General features: G+C 33.3%; 4 protein-coding genes across 6 annotated transcripts; 1 reads left to right on the forward strand and 3 right to left on the reverse strand.

Annotated features, from left to right (window-relative positions):
- Positions 1-95: 95 nt before the first annotated feature.
- LOC100641545 (monoacylglycerol lipase ABHD12-like) lies at positions 96-1,329 on the forward strand. The gene has a single exon (XM_003385076.3). It carries the CDS (start codon positions 207-209, stop codon positions 1,224-1,226), a length of 1,020 nt encoding a protein of 339 aa, XP_003385124.1. The 5' UTR covers positions 96-206; the 3' UTR covers positions 1,227-1,329.
- On the reverse strand, positions 1,197-6,314 carry LOC100641672 (axonemal dynein light chain domain-containing protein 1-like). 2 transcript variants are annotated; one of them, XM_019994339.1, is made up of 26 exons: positions 6,115-6,314; positions 5,429-5,523; positions 5,255-5,315; positions 5,116-5,198; positions 5,018-5,074; positions 4,930-4,966; positions 4,796-4,873; positions 4,663-4,737; positions 4,524-4,618; positions 4,380-4,472; positions 4,253-4,319; positions 4,154-4,191; positions 4,031-4,092; positions 3,800-3,972; positions 3,478-3,573; positions 3,378-3,433; positions 2,977-3,320; positions 2,763-2,808; positions 2,637-2,699; positions 2,504-2,593; positions 2,316-2,403; positions 2,112-2,263; positions 1,803-2,061; positions 1,711-1,756; positions 1,565-1,646; positions 1,197-1,505 (listed from the first exon to the last, which is right to left on the reverse strand). In XM_019994339.1, exons 1-26 carry the CDS (start codon positions 6,274-6,276, stop codon positions 1,310-1,312), a joined length of 2,694 nt encoding a protein of 897 aa, XP_019849898.1. In that variant the 5' UTR covers positions 6,277-6,314; the 3' UTR covers positions 1,197-1,309. The 2 variants fall into 2 exon arrangements, with proteins under 2 accessions (XP_019849898.1, XP_019849897.1); XM_019994338.1 differs by having other exon boundaries at positions 1,800-2,061.
- Positions 6,315-6,895: 581 nt separating this feature from the next.
- Positions 6,896-10,839, reverse strand: LOC105312082 (sodium channel and clathrin linker 1-like). Of its 2 annotated transcripts, none has more exons than XM_019994353.1 (22): positions 10,754-10,839; positions 10,625-10,697; positions 10,329-10,384; positions 9,936-9,999; positions 9,815-9,886; positions 9,723-9,767; positions 9,536-9,672; positions 9,387-9,477; positions 9,233-9,324; positions 9,079-9,165; positions 8,874-8,964; positions 8,726-8,824; positions 8,606-8,677; positions 8,479-8,553; positions 8,269-8,417; positions 8,101-8,213; positions 7,977-8,056; positions 7,784-7,920; positions 7,591-7,729; positions 7,252-7,448; positions 7,103-7,177; positions 6,896-7,060 (listed from the first exon to the last, which is right to left on the reverse strand). In XM_019994353.1, the coding sequence occupies exons 1-22, from the start codon at positions 10,774-10,776 to the stop codon at positions 7,015-7,017; spliced, it is 2,013 nt and encodes a 670-aa protein (XP_019849912.1). In that variant the 5' UTR covers positions 10,777-10,839; the 3' UTR covers positions 6,896-7,014. The 2 variants fall into 2 exon arrangements, with proteins under 2 accessions (XP_019849912.1, XP_019849911.1); XM_019994352.1 differs by having other exon boundaries at positions 9,933-9,999.
- On the reverse strand, positions 10,778-16,648 carry LOC100640661 (ubiquitin carboxyl-terminal hydrolase 20-like). The gene is made up of 21 exons (XM_019994351.1): positions 16,502-16,648; positions 16,351-16,387; positions 16,236-16,305; positions 14,298-14,402; positions 13,637-14,256; positions 13,449-13,586; positions 13,207-13,401; positions 13,122-13,155; positions 13,018-13,063; positions 12,842-12,965; positions 12,750-12,794; positions 12,578-12,698; positions 12,459-12,504; positions 12,297-12,387; positions 12,205-12,243; positions 12,061-12,142; positions 11,950-12,001; positions 11,806-11,862; positions 11,433-11,526; positions 11,002-11,082; positions 10,778-10,944 (listed from the first exon to the last, which is right to left on the reverse strand). The coding sequence occupies exons 1-21, from the start codon at positions 16,592-16,594 to the stop codon at positions 10,850-10,852; spliced, it is 2,265 nt and encodes a 754-aa protein (XP_019849910.1). The 5' UTR covers positions 16,595-16,648; the 3' UTR covers positions 10,778-10,849.
- Between the last annotated feature and the right edge of the window lie 35 nt (positions 16,649-16,683).

A 16,683-nucleotide genomic window follows, 5' to 3' on the forward strand; every position in this document is an offset into this window, starting at 1 on the left:
TGTCCTAATTGTGTTTGCAGTTTCACGAACCAAGTGATCTAAAGTTTGCTCTAACATCCTTTCTTCTTGTTTCAGCTTTCCCTGAACATATGCAGGTAGATTGCTTTGTCTCTTTGATCTTGTTCTTGCCGACATCTCTAGCTCTATCTAAACTGTTGGGTGTGTCTTTTGATAACGAACTCATTATTATTAATGAAAATTAATTAATGATGGTCAGAAGTAGAAAGAAAGGGTCTTCTTCAGCAAGTTCTAAGCACACAGAAGGAGATGTGTCTAAAGATAGGCCTAAGCAGAGGAGGCTGTGCTCTTTTTGTCTTAAGTTTACTGTTGTTCTCCTTCTTCTTTACGCCTTCGCGGCTCTATCCTTCGTGAAATGTACCTGGATACAGAGAGAGCTGATTTATGTTAACAGGCTACGCATACCTTTCTTTTCTAACCTCTCTGATCCTTCAGAGTTTGGACTCCATCATCGAACGAAGCACTTCTTTCTGACACACCAGGATAGTCAGTGTAAGATTGGAGTTTGGTATGTTCCACGTGTGAGTACTACAGAGGCTCCCAACTCCCTTGCTGATGGATATCCAGTTGTCTTGTACCTTCATGGTAATACAGGAACAAGAGGTACATATCCTCGTATTGGAGTGTACAAGTACCTGTCAGAAGAGAAAAATTGTCACGTTGTAACTTTTGATTATCAAGGCTTCGGTGATTCCGACTGTTATCCTAATGAGAATAACATAATGGAGGATGGTTTATTAGTCTGGAAGTGGATAAAGGAGATGGCTCCAAATGCACGGGTGTATTTGTGGGGTCATTCGCTTGGTTCGGGTGCTGCAACTCATCTTACGTTGACGCTACAGTCGCTTGGCACTGCACCATATGCTGTTTTACTGGATGCTCCATTTACTAATATGGTTGAAGCAGCATACAACCATCCTTTTGGTTTGCCATTTAAGCCATTAGGAGAAATATTTTACAGCTATATGCATGAGAACCATTCTTCAATTGATCGAATCCTTCATATTGAATGTGACATCATGATATTCCACAGTCATAATGATTATATCATACCATACCATTTAGGGAGGAAGCTGTATGAGACTGCTGTTTCTAAGCGTAATTCTAAATCTGGCAAAGTCACTTTCGTTAATTGTGGTGATCAAGCGCACAAGTATAACTATTTGTCAAAAGAATTACGTAAAGCAGTTAAAACGTTTATTCAGTAAAATCAATAAGTATTATTATTATTATTATTGACTATTTTTTCTGTATTGCATAATAATATTATTTTGGTTGTTACTGGTTATAATTATAGCATCTTTATATCTCTAGATTTTGTTCTTGCTCTTCTGCCTTTTTTATTAGCAGAAGCCTGCTCAATTGACTCTTCCTTCATTTGTTTCAACTCAGACATTAACTGCTCAATGTGGCTCTCTGCAGCTTGAAGTAGTTTCTCTGCTTTATCAGCTCGTTCCTTTTCTGCAGTCACTTCAACTTGTACCGTGCTATAGTTGCATAAGCATGGATTTACTGTACATGCATCAATTACAAATAATATGTGTACCTTAGCTTTGAATTCAATTCGTCCATTGCTATAACAAGTTTTTCTGTTTCTTCTAGCTGACCTCCTCTTCCTTCTGGTAGATCTACAAGTACAAGACAATGTACATGTTTCCAATAGTAGATACAATGTGAGTAACTTGGTGCTACCTTGTTCTGTATATAGATCTAACTCTTGGCTCTCAAACTGTTTATCCTATATTCAATGTTATTATTATATACAAGTACTGTTGCTTTACTACTATTTGCTCCGTTGCTTCTGTGACATTGTCATCAATACCAATAGTTAGTATTGCATCTTCCTTAGGAGGACTAGGTTGCTTCTTTTCCTGAGCTACTTTTTCTATTATTTTCTCTCGCTCCTCTAACTCTGTCATTATCTTTGACAGTCGTATCCAATTCTTTGCTTCATCTTGAAGTGTTTGAAGCTGCCCAGTTTCTTCATCAATGATGTCTTGTATTTCAGGGAACTCATCGTTTTCAAAAAGAAAATGACAGCTTCTATTTACATGTACAAATTGAAGTAGTAATTACTTTAAAATAATACTAACTTCACAATTGCTTCAGTGAATGCAGCAAGATTTTCACATAAAACTTTACATTTAGAGTCAATATCAACAGACTCAAAATCTGACTTGCTCTTTGTAATTGTTAAAAGTATTTGTGTCATCCACTGCATAATTGAACCATACAAGTGAGACACCTACATATGAACGCGTTTCATACACTATACCTAATGCATGTGTACAATGTACTTGTTCCATCACATGGCTATCATCAACTTGAACTCCGTGACAGAAAATAGAACACCATTTGTCAGCTTTAGAAAGGATATCATCAAAGCTTAAAATTATAAGAGCAGTATAAAAATGTTAGTTCATTCAAAATAATATGTACATGTACAATATGCATGTAGTATACTATATGAACATGTACTTTCTACCTTTGGTTTTCATTATGTATTTTAAGGGAAGAAAGGCCATCCAAAGCAACTGAAATGTGTGATAACCATTGGTCGAGTTGTGATGTTAACCTAACAATAATAATGGTGATTATAATCAATATTATTAGTGTACTTTAAGTATGTGGATTCATTGAAAGATTTCCCACTGTGAAGTATTAAATTAAAAGTGGTATCCCTAGAATAATGTAAATAAATGTATGATGCACATGCATGTATAATATTATTAGCATTTTATTACCATGATTCCAATGGAGTTATAAGTCGAACAAAAGCAACTGCAATTCCTAAGAAACAACACAAAAACATTTACATATACATGTACATGTACATTCAATACAATAAGACATATCATACACATACATGTACATGTACATCTAAATAGAAAACTATAAGGCAAGTAAAGTGCATGCATGCAAAAAAATTAACTGAATACTTTACGAAAGTAAAATTACCATTTTCTCCTGATGTCCTTAGTGATAGTGCTTTCATACATGAATTGACATCACCCATCAGTTCAGTAACAGACTCTTTCTGAGCATCTTTTGCTCCAATGGGAGCATCTCCTTGCAGTATCACTGAATATTGTACACGGCGCTGTAAGATTGACAACGCTATTTCATTCCATCCTGATACATTGTGCTCAAGGAGTTGTAGCTTATCAATGCGATTCATAAGAGTCTCTCCTGAAAATATTTCTGAGAGCTGGTTCAAAACAGTAAGCCAATTAGTCAGTGCCTGCCACAGCTCCTCAATCTGAGTTTTCTCCATTACATCAGTTGGAACAGAAGCAGATTCCCTGTGAAAATCACAATAAAAACAATATGCAATACAGTAAATACTAATCATAACATACTTAAAACCTTTCAATTTCAATAGCCATGAATTCATACCGTCATAAACTGCCATTAACTGTTATGTTTTACACTTCAGTAAAGTAATGCAATAGTGCTTACTTCAGTAATTAAGTGTCCTTCTATATTTTTTAAGTCATGTAAGAAAAGAGCCAAATCTCTTCTCCACTTCTGAACATCTTGCTGAATAATACAAAGCTATTGCAGAAATTAATGTATGCAATATTACAAGTATTTCTAATTTACATGTACATGTACACATAGCTGTATACACATTGTACACAATGTAAGTACCTGTATATGAAATATAAGTACTTGTACAAGTGTATGTAACAGTACACTTACATGTAGATGATACTGTATACACATACATGCACATGTAAGTACAGTACATGTACATGCACATGCATGCATGTACATTTACCTGTTTTGTATTCTTGTCTGAAAATAAAATTGCAAAATGACTCGCCAACTTTTCCCATGACTTTCCACTTAATTGAAGTTGTCGAACTGATTCAAGCTGATAATGATTAGCCACTTCTACTGCAAGGTAATAACAAGTCTGCTCCCATAACTCTTTTTCTTTTGACAAATGTTCTAAAAGAACAAAATGACATATAAAACAAGTACAAATTGATCAGTTAATCAAACTTACCAATTTGATTTTCTAATCGACTGCGCTGGAGCTCATAAAGATTGCTGTATTCAACTAGTAAGCTAAAGTTTAAGAGATATGAATTTGAACTAAATGTATATTATGTGATTTTTGGCATCATACTTGGCATTTTTCTCAGATTCAGACAAAGCAAGCAGTAACTAAAAAAGTGTGAGCATTAATGCTACATGTACATGTACACGTAAGCATGCTGTAGCTTACACTATCTTTAGTTTCTTCAATTTCTTCTCCAGCTAATTCATTATGATCCCGCAATTCACATAAATCACTGTATAAAACAACACATGCACATATGCATGCATGCTTTATGTTATAAATTATAGCTAACCATGTTAATTTTGTTAATACTTGATGAAATCTACAAAGCTCTGTTGTAAGTTTCCTGTCTAAGGCTCTCTGAGCTATAACTTCATCATGAAGACTATGATCATGTCGATCTATGATACACTACAGTATTTGTTTATGTTCTTACCTTCTAACTTGATGAGGTATTTTATTTAGTAAATTTGAGTAGCATTGCCTCACTTCTGCCAATAGGGCACCTCTTTCTGAACAATGAACAGACACCTAAAGTTCTGGCATGAAGAAAAATAAGAAACACATACAAATACCTGTCTAATTAATTCATGAAAGCAAATATTGTAAACTTCTTGCTCTTTCTTGACCAAGTGTATCAAGTTATGCATCTACATGTACATGTATTGGAAAAGAATAAGCTGATACAGATGCATGAAGTTTATTCACCTGGGTAGGCCCTGTTAATTCCATGTGCTTAATATAACTTTCTAAACCGACTTTTCCTATCATTTGATCCAGTGTGTTCTACATGCACATATACAATTAACTGTACATACATGTATAGGCATCAAAATATTAACTTTTAGTTGCATCACTTCTTGTCTGCCTGTTGGTCGCCTACAACAAACAAAATAACATTAATGCATGCCATTATAATGAAATTTTTACATGGAAGGAAACTTGGTATCATGTCGCTCATGAGCAGCAGCTATAGCAGAGTAAGGACTATACAAGAGAATCAATAACTTAAAATGAAAAACACATACTCATCAAAGAGATCTAATCCAACAACTCCAGAGTGTTTTACAATATGATATTCATTCGGAATAAGAGATTCTGGGGCACTAGTCTAATAAGTATACATGTAAGTAACTCAAGGTGCATATAAGCAGTCATTATTTATACCGATGTTGGTGGAGCAACACGTATACCATTGCTACTTGCATCATATAGAAAGGAGATATCCCTATCGCAAAAATGAATGACTTCATACAATACTTCATACTAGTATAAATAATACTGATATGCAATTGAATACATTTTACATATACATGCATACGACTATACATGTACACGTACTTTCCAGCACCACAAACACATTGAGTGCTATCTGTTAGGTATTTAAGTTTTTGTCTTTGTTTCTGATGGTTCCATAAATTCCCTGGTGAATTGTCCTAAAACATTAATTAAATATCACATTTCTTAGTGTTTAGATTGAATTAAAAAGGTTTTGAAAATTATTCATTGCCTATGGCATGGTTAGTATGTGTACATTGTACATGTACCTCAGAGCTGAATTCATTTTTGTACTTATTTAACTCACTACAGTTCAGTTGGTCTATAATTTATTATTTTATCTTGCAATCTTCTTATGCAAATAAATTTATATGAAGCTTTTTTTAAAGAAATTATCATACCACAGCAAGGTGTTACATATAATATGATAATTGGCTAACTTATACTTGAGAATATTTTTTAACACCTGTCACTTGACACCTTTTTATGCACAAGCAAAGCAATCACTTCTATACACAACACAAGCTGGCATATTTGTAAGTAAGTTATGCAAGACAAACACCTGATTTACCAGTACAGTAAAAGAATCGCAAGCAGACACTGTTACAGTAAAATTTTGTGAATGCAAGTTGTCTGTTGTACAATAAATCTTGGACATAAGATATATGTATCACAATAACTCATCATGTAGCATGTGTGTAATGATAATGCAATATAATAATACTCTACTATTATTATTAAGTAATTACCAGCTGAGTAGTAATAATTGATAGAGGTGGAAGCTTGACATTAGATACTTTTTTTTCTGCTTTAAACCCCTTATGACTAGAAGTATTTACTCGAATAGAGTCCTGCTTCAGCGTAGACAATAAGTTTGAGGGTATTGATGCTGCTTGATCTTCATTAATCATGTTTGTCCTTTACGTTGCTATAACGACTGATGTCAGTGAGGTGTGGCTAGGCGTGGCATTAAATTGAAATTTGAATTTAAAATTCAATTTTGTCCCAGTTGCAAGAAGGCTGAATTAAGTTGATACCATTCAATTTTTGTACTAAACTAGATCTATAATATTATCTAGTCTTGCAGAGTGTGAATGACACTATAATCACTCCTAGTCCTCAGGGCCCAGGAGTACACCAATGCCACCTTTCCAATTTTAGCACTATGTTTGCAAGAGTACATAATTCTTTTAATGAAAGCAAGCTGATAGTAAATAATCATCAACTTCTATTAGATCTACTGTTTACTCACTAGATCTAAATGTATCTATAATTGAAGCAAACTGTAAAATTATTACTGTGGCATTTTAACTCTTCTAATCTTCTTTGCACACACTGTGTGATTATGCTAATGTTCTACTAGGCATAATGAATAATGCCATTAAAATGCCATTGATGAATGGAGCAATGCAATTTTGTCCATATGGACTAAATGATAGGTGCCAACACATTAAAAATTAATGCCTATGCAATGGTTGTGAATACCCATTGTACATGTATTTCTTCCTGTCTCTATAGTTTGCATAAAAATTAATAGACAATAGTAGGCAATTTTACGCCTTTCCCTACGTAATAAAATTCATACTTAGAAAAACAAAGAATTTCTATTACATACATGTAATTAGTGATAGTAACAACATAATTAGTTTCTAAGCATCAATGGTTTTTGCAGATGAAATGCTTAAGTCATCATGGCTATAAAAGTTTATAAATTAAGAAGCATAGCATAGAGATTACCTTTGACTATAAAATTCTGCAACTTTGTCTCCGTACAACTGTGCATCTGTTCCAAGAAAACTGACATTAGCAACACTATAAATGAAATGTACATGTACATTTACATAAATACATGTAAGTAAATCACATCAATTGCTGGATATTTTTACTTCAAACTTTGAGCCATTTGAAACTTTGCTTTGTGCAGCTGTCTACTTAATTCCTCTTTTTCCTTTAAGGCCTTCTTCTCTCTGGTAACTAATAGTGATATTTGCCGTCTTCTTTGTTCAGCTGATGATTCTGCTTCATATAGTTTATCATTTAAAGATGATATTGTTTTCTCATGTTCAACAAGAGTTAAATTGACCTAAATTTGTAAAATGCACATGTACAAGTAGATGCATGCACATATATAATAATCTTAACCTCATGCATGCTTGATAATAATATTATTACATTAACAAACAACATTTTTGATTATGAATGAGGTTAAGATTATTATCACTTACAGATTTACTACTAGACAATAATCGATGAAGTTTTGAGTTAAGCTCTTTGTTCTTTGCTTTGGAATCCATCAATTTAGTGTTCATATCAAGAAGGGCCTTCTCAAACTTGGAATGCAAATCACTGATTTCTTTTTGCCACCTATACAATTTACGATGAAAATCAATCATATGTGCATGTAATGATGTAAATGACTTGTTGGTTGATTGCTGGTGCATCAGCATTTGCTGCTTGAATTCAGATGTCATTCTTTGTTGATTTTCTTCAGCATATTTTAATCTCATGGACAATTCTTTTTCCTTAATTTGTAATTCTTCATGAGCTAGATTAACCTATAGATGTATAATCTATATCATAATTGTAGGGACAGTCTGATGCACAAAACTACCTTTTGTTCAGATTCTTTTACAGATAGTTGCATACAATCAGACATTTGACTTATTTGTTCCTGTAAAGCTTTGTTAGTTTCTACAACAAGATGACAAAATAATTTTGAATATTAAATGTAATACCGGTCAGTAAATTTATTTCCTGACGAAACTGTTGTGAATCACTGCAATTTAGTTGCCGTTGCTCTTTAAGACCTTCTTCAAAGTATGCACTCTTCCTTTGCTCATCTAATAGACTGATTTTAGGTCAGTTACATGTACATATGCTACTGTTACATGTACTGTATATACCTTTTCTGAAGGTTTGAATTGATACGCTTTGTAGCATTTAGCTCTGATATTGCTTCATGCTTGCTCCTCTCAGATTGCAAAAGTTTACTCCTGATTTCTTTTAGTGTCTCCTTTACCCATAATTGCTCTTCAGGACACTGCATAGTAACCTACATGTACATGTACATGTGTATTATGAGTACAGTGATTGCAATGACTTCATTGTATTACTTTCTTCAGCTCTTCATTAAGTTCTTCCTTATCTCTTTGGAGTTTCTCAATATGAGATTGCTTTTTTGCACATTGCTACAATAATATTATCCTGAGTGACTTTAAATAAGCACATAATTATATTAACTTTCTCAAGGTGCTCAATTTCTGAAGCCATTATGTCAATATTTTTGTTACATTCTGCCCTTACTTTGTCAACCTTCATTAATGCAAGGGCAAATAATAAATTACAATACACGATTTTTACCTCTAATTTTGTCCGAGCACCAACTTCTTCCAATAAAATAGATACTTTCTTTTCCAAATGTCTTATTTCAGACACATAGTGCTGTTCTTTAATATCAGACTACATGTATAAAAAGCTTTATTAATTTGATAAGAATTAAAATTATAACCTGATCTTTTTCAGCTAAAGCTGCTTCCAGCAATTGCATACTTTCTTTGACATGATCAACAGCCACATGCTCTCTTGATTCAAAAGCATTTCTATTATGGCACAAAGACATTAACTTTTATACATGCAATCATGACGAGGACACAAAAATACAATTATGACTAGTAACTACACATGTATTTGTACATGCATATGTATCTTCTTACATAGTTTCTTGCAAAGAAGAAAGCTTAGCCTCGAGCAGTGCTTTATAATCACTAAGTTTAGAGCATTCATTTTCAATCACAGCAAGCCTTATAAACAATTAAAATAATTACGCACACTCATACAGGTATAATTATTAAAAAATCTATATTTTACCTTGATTCAAGTTCACCATTTGCTGCTTGAAGTACTGATACTCTTTGGTCAGATGAACTCTCCTTTATACAAATAGCATTCATTTCAGTAATCTACACACAATAATACATATACATGTAACTCAATTACTAAATTCCAAAATTTTCATGAGCACCTTCCTCTTCAGTTGATCTCTAGTGCTGTCTAGCAGGGACACCAGCTCAGAGTTCTTCTGGTTAGCTTGGTTTAGCTGGTCCTTACATAGACTAAACAAAATTGATTAACATAATAATAAACAGACAATTATGATCAAGTTAAAAGAACCTTTGCTCTTCACGTAGAGTTGTCAACTCTGAATAAAAATTTTTTGCTGTCCTAACAGATCTTTGATATTCTAGTTGTAGCTTGTCATATGACTCTTGTAACTCAGTGAGTGATTGTTGAGTTGTACTAAGTTCCTTCTGTTAAGAGCATATTTATATGCATAAAATTTGTATGTAAAATAAAATACCTTGTACATAGCCAAGCTACTTTTATATTGTGATACTGAAGCTTCCTAAATTAAAATACAGTCATTTCATGTATAATTCACATAACAAACACCTGGTCTGCTTTCTCTGCAACCTTTAATTCAATACTTGATTGCTTCAACAATCTAGTACCATCTTGCTTATCCTATAGAGAGACAAAAATTTTAAGCATTTAATAATGCTAACTGAACTACTTTTAGTAGATCAATACTAGGTGAGCCTATGTGTTGGTAAGCTCTTAGTAAATCCTCATGTAACCTATACAAATGTATTTTAAGAATGAAAATAACATCAGCCCTACGTGCAGTACATATGACAAAAAATTTTTATGAAGTACAAGTAAATCCACATTAACTTTAGAAACAATTATGCATGTAAAAGAAAATATAATGTGAAACTTCTAACATAAAAGAAACTATCAGCTTAATTTAGAACCAGGGATTTATTATAAATTAACTGGGATTTACCCATCCTGGTTACGTTAGTATATTAAATCCCTGTTTAGAACATAGCTTGCACTTTAAAAGCTAGTTTTTTTTTCAATTATAAGGGGGATTTATTTTGCTAGCATAAATTGTGTATGCAACCTTTCATTTTCATCTGTAACTGTTTGAACATCTTGCTTCAGTGACACTGAATCAGCCTGTATAAAAGACACAAAATGAAATTAACGAGGAGCAGAGAGTAATTAACAATCAACAAATCAAGAGGGTATTAAAGGCCTCTTCAGTCATGACACTCGTTCACATTGATTCCAGAATTTAGAAAAAGGTGTTTTATGTATATAAAAGCAAAAAGGGCTAAAGTTAACAAAAATTCTTGGTGGGATAGTAACATTTCAGTTGGGAATCACGAGAATTATAATTCAAAGAATCAACTTTACTTTGTACTGTTGAATTTGCTGTTTCAGATCATTGATGATACGTTCATACTCTTGAATTAAGGGTTTATTCAACCTATGTATCCCAAACGAATCAGCACATACGTTCAAGTAAAAAGCTTGTATTCTTACTGGTCGACATCTTGCGTAGCCATCTTGTTATTACAATAAAAATTTTGTTACCATAGAAACATAAAATTACAATAAAAACTATGAATAAATTTAAAGTCAATGTTCCTTTGAAGTGGTTACAAGAGGGCCTCCTCCATACTGATCACGCAAATATTTCCACACAGGCAATGCAATACAACGATGCTTTTGCTCTGCAGATAGAAAAAAGCAGTAAAAGCAACTAATACTTATACATGACAACAACTTACTTTTATTTAGTGAGATAGTACGACCTTCATCCAATATATTTAACACAGGAAAATTATCAATTGGTTCAGGAGGTAACTGGCCTAAAGTATAATAGCAATATAAACCAAATTAAAATACCAACAAGCAAAAATGTAGAGACACTTAAAGCCTTAATTGTATTGATTAAAATGGGATCATAATCTGATTTGCAACACAGTGGCCCAATATCTTAATCAAGACTGAAAGACATTTCTCAAATACATGTACATGTACATAACAACAAGAGTGGATGATTATCCAATCTTGATGACAAGGAACTAAGCTAATACTAAAGTTTGCTCTTTACATGTGTCACCAAGAGTACCTGTTTTATGATTCACTTATTCTGAAAAGTTATTATACAAAGATGTAAACTGTACATGTACTGCATGTACATGTATCATGATCTTACTCAATGAATCACAATGAATGAAATCTTGCCATTCTTTTAGCCAAGTACATGACAATAGAACTGTCTCTGGTTTGCCTTTGTTAGCTGTTTGGATCTAAATGTAAATGATTGTAATTAGAAATATTTCAAAATAATGCACACACAAAAGTGTTTTAACTATTATGGTAGGTTTTATTTTCATGAATCAAGATTAAGATGACCAATTAAAGGACAGGAATGCTACTTTAATTAATTTTATTACTGTGTTAACGTTAAATTTAAAATGCTAACACAAAAAATGAATCATAAGTATACATGTACATTGCAGTTACCACTGATAGTTCTCACATGTAAAATGTACAAATGCAACTACAGTACTACATGTATATTGTACCTCATTTACTCCGTCTCTTTCCTTCTTACGACGTGTTTTTAACTCCTCTAGATAGGCCTATAAAGTATAAACACATACATGTACATACACATGTACAACCATTACAGTCAGGCAATGCAATATACAATGTACATGTATACGTACATGACACTTTTCACAAGTTTCTAAAACTTTTACAAGAGGACCACCACCATGTCTACATAAGTACAGTGAATACACAAATAGCTTTATACACATGTGTGCATGCCAACTAACTTTTCCACAAGTTCCTGCCACACACTTCTTCGAATGGGAATAGCTACCTTCCTTGCTATTGATTCCTTACCAGGCATTATTCCTATACATGTACACCACGCACATAAATTAACTATACAAAGTAATGATTATGTCCTTCCTTACCACCATGTTCACAGGCAAAATCAAAAGGAATTAATGGTCCTGCCGTAAAAATTTTACTGACTAGCATAACAAACCCATATACATTTACAAACCTGGATTAACAGTACTATTTCTCAATAAAAGCCAGTGCCTTGAAATATAGCAAACACTATCAGAAGGAATTAGAGTTCCAGGAGGTGGTGCCTTTTTACCAAAAATTGTGTAATAACAATTATCAATGTACAATACATGTACATGTACATGTAAACACTTACAATATCCTCAAGGTTAAGTAAAGGGATTGGTTCAGATGGCTTCCTTCTACAATTACAGTACATGTAAATTGTAAATATTACAAATTTACAATATGCAAAATAAATTATTTTCAACTCACTGATAAAACAACAAGTATCCTTCAGTGGAAAGAACATCATTATTTGAAACAGAACTGACACGTGAGTCATTATATTCATACCAGTCATCAAAGTTTCTAGCGTAAGATATATAATGCCCTCCTAAATCAAAAAATTCATGCATGCACGTTTAATGCAATAAATAATATTAACCTCCTGCTCCTCCAATGTGAGTAATGACAGATATCAGTTCATACGCTACAATTGCCAACTTTAATAAAAGTACAAGCAATGTATACACTCACTTTCTTGCTCATCGCTTTTAGCATAAGGAGTCATATTGAGATCAAAAGGGAAATCAATGTATCTGCTGACTTTGCTTGTGAAGAGACCATCATATCGAAATCTCTTAATATGAATGCATAAAATCTGAGATTTATTATTATAAACATCATGTATGTACAATGTAGTGAACATGTACCTCAGGTAACTTAGATATTATCATTCCCTTCTTGCTATTTTGAAAACTATTATGATTACATTAATTTTTTAGATAATAATAAAAGTAGATTTCACGTGCCATACCTTTTGCAATGCTCACAAAAATATTGATTATCACCTGAAGAAATTAAACCCAAAAACATGCAGATACATGTACGTATACACATACCAGATAGATCACTAGTGTCAAAAAAATATCCAAGACAATCATCTAGTGAAGTAGGAGGACCAGTAACCATGTCACGTGTAAAACCAATCACAATATCCCAAACACGGCAAACACGATTAGCCACATTATCATGAGTTGGTGGATCTGCATCATTAGCATCCTCCTGTTTCCTCATCTTAGTCATTTCTTTTCTGCCTAACAGGTACTAGTTTACACACAAAAAGCATTATCATGTGACTTACTTGGAATTGGAAGAGATAAATCCTGAAATGGTTCCCTCGTTACAGAAACTTTGGAGCACTTTGAGCACTCCACTCGACTTTCAAACTCTCCTTGGAAAGTTTGAGTGACAATACTTACATGTAAAGGTTGACTTGGTCCTAAAAATAAGGAAAATATTAGCTAATGACTTAGATTATACACCATGCACCTGAAGCCTTTCTTACACGATCCTTATGCTCAGGTGTAATCGACTGGCGGTCTGTTACAGTATCCCGAACAGTTGCTTGACCGGATGCTATATCAACAATAACAGTAGAATGTTCATTCAAACAAAAGTCTCTTCTAGATGTACTATCAGAATTATCATCATTAGGATCAGAAGTACAAGCTTCACTATTAGCACTGTTGGCTACCTTTCCTTTCTTTAGGGTTTCGCTTAGTTGCGTATAGAAGCCCTTCTTTGATACTTTTGACTTAAAAGACGGAAAAGTATTAGAAGATTTCTTAAGTTGAATTTTTGAAGGAGCCATCGGTTGATCACAAGATGACAAACTGTGTGACCTCAATAGACTATGAGGTGTAAGTAATTCAGAATCTGAGCTTTCAGATAAAGATTCAGACACCTGTGACTGCAGTATACATGTGGCTGGTTGAGTTTGATTCTGACAAAATTCTTTATAATAGTGTGGCAATGGAACACTCAACTCATCGTGTATCTGACTGAATAAACAACGCAAAAACTCCTGAGCATCTTGCTGCTGCCAACCTCTAAACATTTTCTGCTTCATAGAGGAGCTAACAGGTCTTGGACTTAAACTTCCAGGATTCCTATGCATGTTATAGACACAATTAAAAATTGATTACCTCACCTTTCCGATTTCCACATTTTTGTCAAAATAAGAGAAAGAGCAGCAGCAAGACTATCACTAGATTGAGCAGGTAAACATTCAGTCATGTACTGTCTAAAAGGAGGACTAAAAAAGACAGTAGATGTAAATTATATACATGCATGTAGTGGTGATATCAAAAACAAGGCAGCATCCATATTCCTACATGTACATGACTTGCCTTTCCATACATGCACATTACATGCATGTACATGTACATACACATGTACGTATATATCATGTAATGTGCATGTAAGAACACTGCATGAACATGCATTATGTTCATGCAGGTCTAAAGTATGTAATTAAATTAGTTTCCTCACACGCTATTTTATGGAGAAAGGGTCTGGAAACTTTGCAATCTAAAATATGCACATGCAAACACAAGCAAATAATGGTGGGCAAACTACATGTACATGTACATGTACAATTTTAAGGCATATTTTACCCTCTAAAAGGTCCACAAAATTTAATGCAAGATTTAATGTATATTACACATGTTCATTTCACATCATATCATACTTTTAATTGATTTTCTTATTTAAAAATAAAACTTTATCACACCAACTACAATAAATATGACAGGACAGATGAGGCTAAATCAGGAAAGGTAAAATTAGAAACTTTGAGCTACACTGATAATAATTCATGTACGTATGTATTACACGTTGTATGACCATTACTGATTACACTTTGGTGCACAGAATAAAAATCCTAATCTCATATTTATCCTATCTTTATTCTATTCCCTAAATACTGTAGCCACAAATTTTTCTAATTCTGGTTCATGATTTAATATTATTGACATTGATTGTATTTTTTTCAACTAGCAATTTCAGTGGCACACTTTTCATACATAATGCTTCTCTAATGGTACTACAGTGGAACCTCTGATAACGGAACTTTTCTTCAACAAAAACCTCCTTATAATGAAAAAAATTAAATGTACCAACTCATTTCCCAAGTTTTTTTAATGAAAACGGGCCTCCCTTTAACGAAAACTCCTCTGTTACGAAATAACGAAAGCTTTTTTCTAACCAAGATGCCATTTTACTGGAAAGTGGGCGTGGCCACGCATGCGCACTAGTTCCGTGACGTCATATAATATCATAATCAATTAAAAAGAGACCCACCCACTGTTAAAATGGCACCTTTTTTCTCCTCACATTATGCTCTGTCACTCTTATTTTGCCATCTTACTATCTAGGAGGACAGATAATTACCTTTAATAGCCTTTCCCTCATTTTGAAACATATTCTGCAAACTTATTTTCTTATTCTCTTTTCTTGTTCCGCAATTTGTTACCCAGCTTACTCTGCTGTCTATTGCCCCTCATTTTTTATAAGAAGGTAAAGTCTCACATTGGGGATGCCTCATTTATAAAACTTCCCTTTAAGGAAAACCTCTGTGTAATGAAAAGATTCTTGTATTTGGTAATGTGGTGTAGTGTTTACATAGAATGTATACATTACATGTACATGTAGTTTAAAGAATCAGTCATATGATTTTGTGTCTAATACATGTACATCTACTGTACATTTGGAAATTTTCATGCTATAAAATTAAGGTGTTTTATTTTCGTTGGCTGATTTATACACATAATTTTTGTAACAAAAAGTATAGAATGTATCACAAGTCCCATAATTCAAACACCAGACTAGTAATCTTATTATTTGTTGTGGAAAAAATTTCCTACATCAAAATTTCATGGGCAACTAAAACATTTTAAAAACAAACATCTCCCAATTAATCAACATTACATGTACATGTAGTTCAAGAAATCGAATCGGGAGTTAAATTTATCTATCATGAAGCTAAAATTTAATGGCAATGTCTCAGAACCTTTTTGCTGCAATGCAATGGAGACTAAAGGCAATCATTTTTTCATTCATAAAAATATGAATATAAAGACTGAATTACCAGTTCGATAGTGACTGAATTGATGAATTCATATAACAAGAATTCCCAATATTGACAAGTCCAATCAAGCCTATAAAGCATGGTGCAATATTTTAAATTATACAAAAGATCTTACCATCAAACTCTCTTTTACGCTGAACACCACTTTTTCTCTACAAATGTAGCAGTAAAGTGTACAGTGTAATTACAGCAGGACCATAAAATGGACAAGTGTACAATGTAGTTCACTAAACATTAACGCAGCATAATAATCTTTTAAGTCTAACCTTTCCTACGACAGGAATTGAAGAAGCACCAGTCTCAACATCACCTGCCACAGGCTTCAATTCTCGAGCTTCACTTTGAGCCATTCTTTCCATGGCGCAAAAACTAGTCAGATCAGGACAAAGCTCGGGACAAAGGCAGGAGACATCAACATAATTAAATATTACACAAAGACAGAGTATTT

The sequence above is a fragment of the Amphimedon queenslandica genome, unplaced genomic scaffold (genome assembly GCF_000090795.2).
Source record: "Amphimedon queenslandica unplaced genomic scaffold, v1.1 AMPQUscaffold_13475, whole genome shotgun sequence".
Classification (NCBI taxonomy): Eukaryota; Metazoa; Porifera; class Demospongiae; order Haplosclerida; family Niphatidae; genus Amphimedon; species Amphimedon queenslandica.

Bases quoted from the DNA above. Each gene is read 5' to 3' on its own strand.
- LOC100641545 (XM_003385076.3), top strand. From the start codon at position 207: ATGATGGTCAGAAGTAGAAAGAAAGGGTCTTCTTCAGCAAGTTCTAAG.
- LOC100641672 (XM_019994338.1), bottom strand. From the start codon at position 6,276: ATGATTAATGAAGATCAAGCAGCATCAATACCCTCAAACTTATTGTCT. The intron at 3,973-4,030 runs GTAAGTTTGATT...TTGTTCTTTTAG, and splicing joins TCGATTAGAAAATCAAATTG to AACATTTGTCAAAAGAAAAA. The intron at 3,321-3,377 runs GTATGTTATGAT...TGATTTTCACAG, and splicing joins TTGAAATTGAAAGGTTTTAA to GGAATCTGCTTCTGTTCCAA.
- LOC105312082 (XM_019994352.1), bottom strand. From the start codon at position 10,776: ATGGCTACGCAAGATGTCGACCA. The intron at 8,678-8,725 runs GTAAAAATCGTG...GCATTAATGAAG, and splicing joins GTGCTCGGACAAAATTAGAG to GTTGACAAAGTAAGGGCAGA. The intron at 8,418-8,478 runs GTAATACAATGA...ATGTACATGTAG, and splicing joins TTAATGAAGAGCTGAAGAAA to GTTACTATGCAGTGTCCTGA.
- LOC100640661 (XM_019994351.1), bottom strand. From the start codon at position 16,594: ATGGAAAGAATGGCTCAAAGTGAAGCTCGAGAATTGAAGCCTGTGGCA. The intron at 11,083-11,432 runs GTAAGATCATGA...ATTATACTTTAG, and splicing joins CATTCATTGTGATTCATTGA to GCCAGTTACCTCCTGAACCA. The intron at 10,945-11,001 runs GTAAGTTGTTGT...TTCTATCTGCAG, and splicing joins TACTATCTCACTAAATAAAA to AGCAAAAGCATCGTTGTATT.